The sequence below is a fragment of the Diaphorina citri genome, unplaced genomic scaffold, assembly GCF_000475195.1.
Source record: "Diaphorina citri unplaced genomic scaffold, Diaci psyllid genome assembly version 1.1 scaffold4736, whole genome shotgun sequence".
Lineage (NCBI taxonomy): Eukaryota > Metazoa > Arthropoda > Insecta > Hemiptera > Psyllidae > Diaphorina > Diaphorina citri.
This window is the reverse complement of record NW_007382130.1, coordinates 1-9,362: the sequence shown is the minus strand read 5'-3', so window position 1 is coordinate 9,362 and position 9,362 is coordinate 1. Positions and strand designations below refer to the sequence as shown.

The 9,362-nt window shown below is 40.0% G+C and overlaps 2 protein-coding genes across 2 annotated transcripts; both read left to right on the top strand.

Annotated features, from left to right (window-relative positions):
• Positions 1-329: 329 nt before the first annotated feature.
• Positions 330-1,940, top strand: LOC103521203 (the record flags this gene model as incomplete). The annotated part of the gene is given in 2 exon segments (XM_008486309.2): positions 330-511; positions 1,044-1,940. Coding segments are annotated over 2 exon segments (312 nt in total), but the record flags the coding sequence as incomplete, so codon positions are not given.
• Positions 1,941-3,283: 1,343 nt separating this feature from the next.
• On the top strand, positions 3,284-8,542 carry LOC103521204 (protein flightless-1 homolog; the record flags this gene model as incomplete). The annotated part of the gene is made up of 8 exons (XM_026832006.1): positions 3,284-3,519; positions 4,011-4,027; positions 4,524-4,760; positions 5,340-5,591; positions 6,042-6,162; positions 7,150-7,295; positions 7,881-7,884; positions 8,273-8,542. Coding segments are annotated over exons 1-8 (1,283 nt in total), but the record flags the coding sequence as incomplete, so codon positions are not given.
• Positions 8,543-9,362: the final 820 nt, after the last annotated feature.

Here is a 9,362-nt window from a genome sequence, read left to right as displayed (position 1 = left end):
GAACTGCTAAGGTCATATTATGCTTTAGTCCCCTGGCTTGCAACTTTCAAGGCAGGGCAAGTTCATTAGGGTGCCTAAGGACGAGAAGAGTTCCCAAAAGCAAAGAGAGAAGCAAGACAGGATAGGAGAAAGCCAGTTGTTCCAAGAAAAAACATTAGGATAAAGGATAAAGTTCACCTGAGTGGAAATCAAATCTGTTAAGGTCCAAACATAGTTGACCAGCTGTTGATTGACAGCCACACCTTTACCTAGCCCTTACAAGCTGGATGTACTGCCCTCCAACCTAACTAGGCTGGCTTACTGAATTCATATTTTATTTTCTTCCTCAGCAAAGTGTTTCATCATCACATAGTCAAGCGCTGAGTTCTCTGCAGCAAGAGGTGGAAACTCTACGGCAGGAAAACCGACTCCTGAAACAAAGAAGAGGTGGAGGCTCTGTGTCAAATGTGAGGAGCACGCGACTTTCACAAGAACTAAGGAATCAAGCCACACAGTCTGAAAATCTTCTCCGGTAAATAAAATTAAAAAAAAAAAAAAAAAATCAACACTATGATATGCAGTGTTTTAGATGTATCTGTTCAATTCCATCAAAATCTGTCAAATCATTGGAAAGTTATAGTGAAACAATAAGATTACAATACACTGCTAGGGCAAGTCATAGAAAAGAAGAAGAAAAAGAAAAAGGAGGAGGAGGAGGAGGAGGAGGAGGAAGGAAGGAAAAAAAAAACAACAACAACAACAAAACAAAAACAAAACGAATCCCTTCATGTCCATTGAACTTCTTTCATTTAACTTGGAGATTAGTGCGACTGCCTTGTAAGCGCTAGGTCTTGGGTTTGATCCTCGCATGTGGCAGACTTTATTCTAAACAGTTAAGGTTTGCTTTCGGAATGACTGACTTTCTCCTAGCCTATCTTCCTTATGTCTTCACTTTAGGGTGAAAAAGACCTCAGCAGTTACAGTTTCCCTTTCACACCTAAACTCCTTTTCTTTGTCCAATGATTGACTTTTTATCTGAAACCACTTTCCCCTTTGTGTTGCAGAGGTCTCATGAACAGTGTGTCGAGTATGAAGGATTTGGCAAATCAGTTAGCCGCTGAGACCTCCGCTGATCCTGGCCCATCAGACGGACAAGAGTATCGTGACCTACCTAGTGACAGTGAAGACGATTGAACATCTCACTTTGACACAATCAAACAACGAATGTACAGAAATATTAAGTCATATTGTCCTTTCGGAAACTGAAATGATTTCTTCTCTTCTGAAGCCCATTTCCCCTCTTTTAAAGAAATGTAGGGGAATTAGTCTAACCACTACATATTTGGCATAGTAGTGCCTGTACTAAACAATAAGAAATCCAAGATAGCACATTCCCAACAATTGAAAGGTCAATGGTTGAGAATACACCATCTTGAAGAGGGGAAAGAGTATATTTTTTGAAAGTCCCTTCAAAAATATTCCTCTGAAAATTAACTGTATTTAAAATGCATTAAGGTATTGAAAATAGAGTCCCATAGCTATTTCTAGTAGTCCTCTTTTATATTTTTTAATAAAATTAACATCTTTTATCTATTCATATAGGTATAGTTTTAGCCCAGATTTTACTGTCATTTTTGACCTGTTAAGAGGATAGGTGAAAGCCAGCTGTTCTGAGAACGAACCTTATCTGTTTGGGATATAATTTGTCCTGGGTGGGAATCGAACCTACAGGGCAGGCGCGCCACCTTCCAAGCTAACTAAGTTAGCGATAATGGCGATCCTCTTTTAGAATAAATCAATTTAACCAAGCCAAATGTTACAGTGAATCTGGTCCTTAGTTTTACCAAGTAATATTCTCATGAATATTATTGTGTTAAAGCCCGTTCACACTTGTCGTTCGGAAAAAAAAAACCGTGTCGTGTGTAGTGTGAACATGAACACACTACCTACAGGACATTCGAGAAAAAAATAATAATAATAAAAAAATGAAAAAAAAAAAATCGTATGTATCTCACGACAAGTGTGAGCAGGCTCTTAGGGGTTTCTCTTTTTTTTATGTGTTTTTGATAAGAAATAGTGTTCCTGTAAAATATATAATTATGTATGTATATTGTAATCCATGAAAAGGCAAGCTGTGTTTGATGTTTTTTTCTGCTTTAGAAAAAAAATCTGTTTCACCGAATTCACCGCCGGCACCCCGCCGTTTTTATTTTGTAGCAGTGAAACAACTGGTTCATTAGATCCATCTCCTATAGTATGTCCCTCATCAGATCGGGAATAAGAGACACAATACCTCCCATTTAGGTGTTGACCTATTGACACAGAACACCAGAAAGTAACCCGTTGAAATATTAGCAATCGAAAACCGAGTACAAATTTTAGTCGATGGTGGGATTCGAACCCGGGACCTTCTGCATGGCAAGCAAGAGCTTTACCATTGGGCTAACCGTGTGATTTGAAAGGCATTTCTTGTTTTGAGAGCCACTTAAAAATGGCGACTAATCGAAAAACTTGCTCACTTCACATCATTCTCACTTGTTGAGAACCCCTGGGATTTCGTTGGAAAAAAGCAAATGCTAACTTCACGTATGTAAACAAAATTTCTCAAAAAAAAAAAATCTTGAAGTGATAAAAGTGAAGAGTTTATGAATAATTTAAAATATTTAAATTAATTTTCTTTTTTAACACCTTGATTTTAGGTCATCAGTAATTATTTCTTGTTTTCGGATGTGAAAGACAAACAGGCAATACAATGGCCAACACCGGAGTCCTGCCTTTTGTCCGGGGCATAGACTTCAGCTGCTATGATTTCAGTGTAAGTACTTAGCCCAACTATGGTATTTGTGAGTCAGAAGATAATGTCCTACCACTAACCCTTATCTACTTAGGAAACAATGGACAAACGCCATAATCTCATACTCTGAGGGAATCAAGGCATCATCGACAAATTCACTAATTCGGTTGAGGATCATTCGTTCCATTACTTTATATAGATGACATAGTAATGAAACTGTTAATTTATTATTATTATTATTATTATTATTTTACTTTCTTTTAGGAAGGAAAGTATTTTTACTACCTACATCAAAGTCAATAAGAAACTATTGCAATTGATCTGAACTTTTCTTCTCAGAAACTTGGACCAAAGTGGAAGTTCTCAACCTGTCCTTCAACGAGCTCTCCGCGTTACCCCCCGCCCTCACCAAACTGTAATCCTTATCAGGAAATGTACGTGTATTGGTGTTGTGTGATTCTTCGAATAATGTGGGTTGTTCCTGGTTATTATTACCTATCAATTATTAGTATGACTACTTTTTTCTCAGAAACTTGGACCAAAGTGGAAGTTCTCAACCTGTCGTCCAACGAGCTGTCAGCGTTACCCCCCGCCCTCACCAAACTGTCTAACCTGCGGCGTCTATTTGTCAACAACAACAAGTTGGACTTTGAGGGAGTGCCGTCTGGGATTGGAAAGCTGTCGGCACTGGAGATATTCTCGGCCGCCAGCAACCGGTTGGAAATGATTCCTGAGGGCTTGTGCAGGTAAGAATAGAACATACTTTGTTTGTCCTATCAGAATGAGACTGAAAAGTGCCTTTACTCCCGAAGTCTAAACAAGGTCTATACATATATTTCATAAGCAAATAAAACCTTGTTTGAATTCTAAAAGCTCCCATGGTGTAATGGTCACTGTGCTCGCCTTGCACGCGGGAGACCCGGGTTCAACTCCCGGGCGGTGTAAAAAAAATCTATCATGCAAATGATTGATTCCGTGATTGGCTGTTCCACTCAGCCTCCTGAGAAAAATGAGTAGCTATGTATAATATAAATGCGCACAGCAACCGGTGCCAGCATGGTAGGTAAACATTAGATGTTAGGATTAGTGAGATATTGGGAAAATCCTACAATGTTCCTCTTTCCCTTTCGTTTCCCATAGATGTGGATCTTTGAAGAAGCTGATTCTATCGTCTAACCGTCTGATTACACTACCCGACACAATACATCTGAGTGAGCTTCAAGTCCTGGATTTGAAGGATCAACAACCCCCTGGGTAAGACTGGCACCCTATTTTGTGAACAAAAATGGAAACTCTCAAGTCAGACAATTTTTTTTTTGCCCAATCAGATGTTTGAAATTGGTGCTTCAGTTCAGCTTGAGATCCAGTATTTTGTTCATTAATATGGCCCTAAAATCCTGAGTACTAGATGATGACAGGATAATGTAGGTACATACTGCATAATTGTGTATAGTGAACCTCAGTGGTATAGTGGTTAGTGGACTTTGGATCTAAAGTTTGGTGGTTAAAGTACAAGTCAAGTCATAAAATTTACTGAGGTGTATGACATAAGTAGGAAACACCATTTGTTATAGGCATTTCAGTAGGTATGCTTACTTAACTGATTTAAATGCTAAAAAAAAAAAAACTTGAAACTCTAGTTCGTATTATTACGAATAGGCCAGGCGTGGCTTCGAACTCTTAACGTTCGCGCCTCCCGGCACCCTAAATAGCTAAATACCCTAGAGTACATCCCTTTTCTCCCCTCCAGGTCATTTTCACCTGCGTCAACTCCCATCACTCACCAACCTGACCACACTGCGCATGCGCAACACCCAGCGCAACCTCGCCAATATGCCGCAGAGTTTGAGCAACCTGGTCCTCCTGTCTGAATTGGATCTGAGTCATAATGAGTTCACTAAAGTCCCGGAGTCCCTGTATACTTTGGTGTCACTGAAGCGAATCAATTTGTCTAACAATAAGATTACGGAACTGTCCAATAGTATTGGTAAGTAAGGCAGTCTCTTCTTGCTCCTTTGTGTGCCGCGTCCATTTTTGTTTAGGATTATTGCACTACTATTGATGAGTTGAAAAAAGAAGAAAATCAGATTGGATCAACCTGGTCCTCCTGTCTGAATTGGATCTGAGTCATAATGAGTTCACTAAAGTCCCGGAGTCCCTGTATACTTTGGTGTCACTGAAGAGAATTAATTTGTCCAATAATAAGATTACGGAATTGTCGAATAGTATTGGTAAGTGGATTGAGATGGAGTAGACTGGAACACATCACATATTATGTATCTACCTTCAAGCACATTCAATTTGTCAATAGTCTGAGTTTTCTTTTTCTTCGCCTTTTCCCGTGTTCATACGGGGTCGTCGTTTTTCGTCAGTCTTTCAATCAGCCCCTAACTAGGGTGGTTGCTTTGGGCTGACATTTGGTTTTGGATACAAATTTTACGAGTGGATGCCCTTCGCACTGAACCTTTGCTATTTCTTTAGCAAGGGGAATTTGAAGAAACCATTTACTGATAAAATTTTGTAATGAAACAACAAGTTGACAAATGATCCAAACTTTCCTTCTCAGAAACTTGGACCAAAGTGGAAGTTCTCAACCTGTCCTCCAACGAGCTGTCAGCATTACCCCCCGCCCTCACCAAACTGTCCAACCTACGCCGTCTATTTGTCAACAACAACAAGCTGGACTTTGAGGGAGTGCCGTCCGGGATTGGAACAGAATGTCGAACTATTCGGGAAGAACAGGGGGATGAGTCGGAAGAATTCTTATCCTTGTTTAACACGGGGATATCCTATATTGAAGGTGGACGTACTGCTTCAGGTAATTACAAGGCGGTTAGCCCAGTGGTAACGCGCTTGCTTGCCATGCAGAAGGTTCGAATCCCATCATCGACAAAAAATTGAACTCAGATTTCGATTGCGAACATTTCAACGGGTTACCCTCTGGTGTTCTCGTGTTGACCCAGCAGCTTAATGGGAAGTATTGTGTCTCCTGTCGACCATTTGATGAGGAACATACTACGGGATGGGCATGCTACGACACAGACCACAAGAGTCTAATGTAGGAGTTGTTTCATTGCTACGAAATAAAAATGGCAGTGAAACACTATTTTTTTTTCTTTCGGGACGATAATACCTTAGCACTTGCAGTTCCGTCCATCAAACCTCTTGAAAAAAAAGGAAACAAACAAAAAGACGAAAGAACGACCAAACAAACAAACCTATTTCAGTATAATCTATTCTTTTTTATGATTATATTTTATATTTACAGGTTTCTTCACTGTTGAAGACACCGTTTACACTACTCGGTTATATCGTGTACACGCGCCTTTACATCAAGCTCAAGCCAGTAGCATACACTTGGAACCTGTTCCTGTGATAGAATATACCTTGTTTATCCTGCTGGGATAGGACTGAAAAGTCCCTTTACCCTCGCAGTCTAAACAAGGTCTCCTATATTTCATGGGTAAAGTTTTAAAATAAGTAAATTAAATCTTGTTTAAATTCTAAAAAAAAAGTAAGAAAGAATGTTGGTTTTAAGAGAAGAGAAGATACCTTTATCCTGCTGAGGTAAACAATGTAACAACCCCCTTTTTTAAAAATAATAATAATAATAAAAAGGTTTGAGTATCGCCCCGAAAGCGAAGAAAGAAGGAAGACGTTACCTATAGGAGAAAGCCCGCCGTTACGAGAATGAACGTTATCCGTACAGGATGAAATCCACCCCGGGCAGGAATCGAACCCGCGACCAGGCCCGGACGCTTACAAGGCAGACGCCCTACTTACCAAGCTAACTAGGCTGGTGAGTTTAACATCTGTGTTGCTTGCTCTTCCCGGCGCCTCTTGGGCTGGGTGAGGTTAATATGATGTGGGAGCTTGCTTGTCACCAAATGTAACATTAATCCTGATTGGCCTCCTTTGCGTCCTGTTGGGGTTCCTTTCTGACTGTTGAATTCTATAGTTTACTAAACTGCTAATCCTACATGGGTATGACCCTCGATTTGTATGTTTGTTCTGACACGATTTTCCACTTTCGTTTCTCGATAGAATATACCTTGTTTATCCTGCTGGGATAGGACTGAAAAGTCCCTTTACCCTCGCAGTCTAAACAAGGTCTCCTATATTTCATGGATAAGGGTTTAAAATAAGTAAATTAAATCTTGTTTAAATTCTAAAAAAAAAGTGTGAGGTTAATATGATGTGGGAGCTTGCTTGTCACCAAATGTAACATTAATCCTGATTGGTCTCCTTTGCGTCCTGTTGGGGTTCTTTTCTGACTGTTGAATTCTAGAGTTTACTAAACTGCTAATCCTACATGGGTATGACCCTCGATTTGTATGTTTGTTCTGACACGATTTTCCACTTTCGTTTCTCCCTAGATGTGGATCTTTGAAGAAGCTGATTCTATCGTCTAATCGTCTGATTACACTACCCGACACAATACATCTGAGTGAGCTTCAAGTCCTGGATCTGAAGGACAATCCCGACCTTATTATGCCTCCTAAACCTCAAGTAGCACAGAAGGGTGAGTAGTTTCCACCCTTATTAGAAATATGTATGTATATTGAGCTATTTTTATAATTTTTAAATTATCCTACCTTGGTGGGGTAGTGGTCAAGATGCTCCCCTAATACTCAGGATTTAGAGCCTTAACCACTATCACCGTTTGAACTGTCACCTAGAAAAAGATTTTGATAGAGGTTTTACGTCATTCTATAATTGCTAAGGTCAGCCACTCGCTATCAGGTAGACCTGACAGGTGGACCGGATCAGATGTGCCTGTCAGGTTTACCTGATAGTGAGTGGCTGACCAAAGGTCTTGATGGAGGTTGTTAAGCACCCACCTGATATTAACTTCAGCCAACCTGAGTGAGGCTGAAAAAAGCCAGCACGCAATGCTCTCACATTGTCAAATTATCACCCATCTAGATACTAACCTCGTGCAACAGTAAACTTTAGTGATACATTTGGAGCTTTAGGAAGAAGACTACTTCGGTTTGAACTTCGGAAAGAAATTTCAACTTTGAAGATCTTCATGTGTGTAGTTGGTATCCAAATGGGCGACAATCTGGGCAACCCTTCAGACCCTTCTTATTCCATTTTCCCTCAGGTTCGTATTTCTTCTGGATGCCGGCCTGAAATTATAAATTATACATCTGGAACGGACCCAAGGCTAAGAACAAGTTCAAATCTAAAACACATTCAAATCTAAAACACGTTTCCTGGCGGAAAAAAATCAACACTACTTTGTCCTTTAAAGGCATTTTTATAAAGTCCTCTAAGGTATTCGCTTCCATTAAGTAACCTCTCTTATTTTTCCCTCAGGTTCGTGTTTCTCTTGAACGCCGGCCTGAAATTATTCACCTGGAATGGACCCAAGGCTAAGAACACATTCAAATCTAAAACACGCCTCCTGGTGGAAAAAATCTAGACTAATTTATCCTCTAGGGCATTCTCTTCCATTTAACCTCTCTTATTTCTCTTTTTTCCCTTTCCCTTCAGGTTTGTATTTCTTTTAGACGCCGGCCTGAAATTATTCATCTGGAACGGACCCAAGGCTAAGAACACGTTCAAATCTAAAACGCGCCTCCTGGCGGAAAAAATCAACAAGAACGAGCGTAAGAACAAGGCGGAAATTCTCACGGAGCAATATAACGGGGAGAGCAGTGAGTTCTGGGCGCTCCTGGGGGAACCGGAAGGGGCTAAGCCCGAGGACCCGATCATTGAACATGTGGCCAACGATTGGGTGCAACCCTCGCCTCGCCTGTACAGGTAAATCTTTCGTCCAAAATAAGTACAAGTAGTGATTTTTAGACTATTTAAATAGGAAAAGGCTAGGAAGGAGAAAAGTGCTTTTTTAGACTGGTCATTATGCTAATAAAAAATGTAAATGCAGTTTCTTTGTGTTATTATGTCACAACTTTGGTGCTCACTGTAGCATTGTAGGATTTTCCCAATATCTGAATAATCCTAAAGTCCAATGTTTACCTACCATGCTGGCACCGGTCCCCGGACGGGAATCGAACCCGCGGCCTAGCGCTTACAAGGCAGACGCACTACCAACTAAGCTAACTAGGCTGGCAATGTTAATAGTTTAATAAAGTACCTCTGACCATTATACGTTAAAAGTTTAATAAAGCACCTCTTAATTAATATATTTTGTTATCCTAAATCTGACATATAAAATCTTAGATCTCTCCCTATCTTTATTATTATCATTATTTATTTATTTATTTTTTTACCAAGGAAATATGAGTAGTGCTTCACCGCCATTTTTATCTCGTAGCGGTGAAAGGTGAAAGATCTGCTACATAAGATTCGCGTGGTTTGTGTCGTAGCATGCCCCCCAAAATACGAATGCAAATTTTCATTCAACTCTCAGAATCAAACCCGGGACCTTCTAAATGGCAAGCGGTGCACGTTACTACTGGACTAACCGTGCCTATGTATGTTGTTGTTTTAGTGGCTTTAGCTTTCACCGAATGGCAATAGCAGAATAAAGAAAAGATGTCTCTTTAGTCCGTCCTCCCTTTATTATTACAATAGTAATAAAAAGGTATAAGGGACGGACTATTGTATTCGCTTCGGTGTC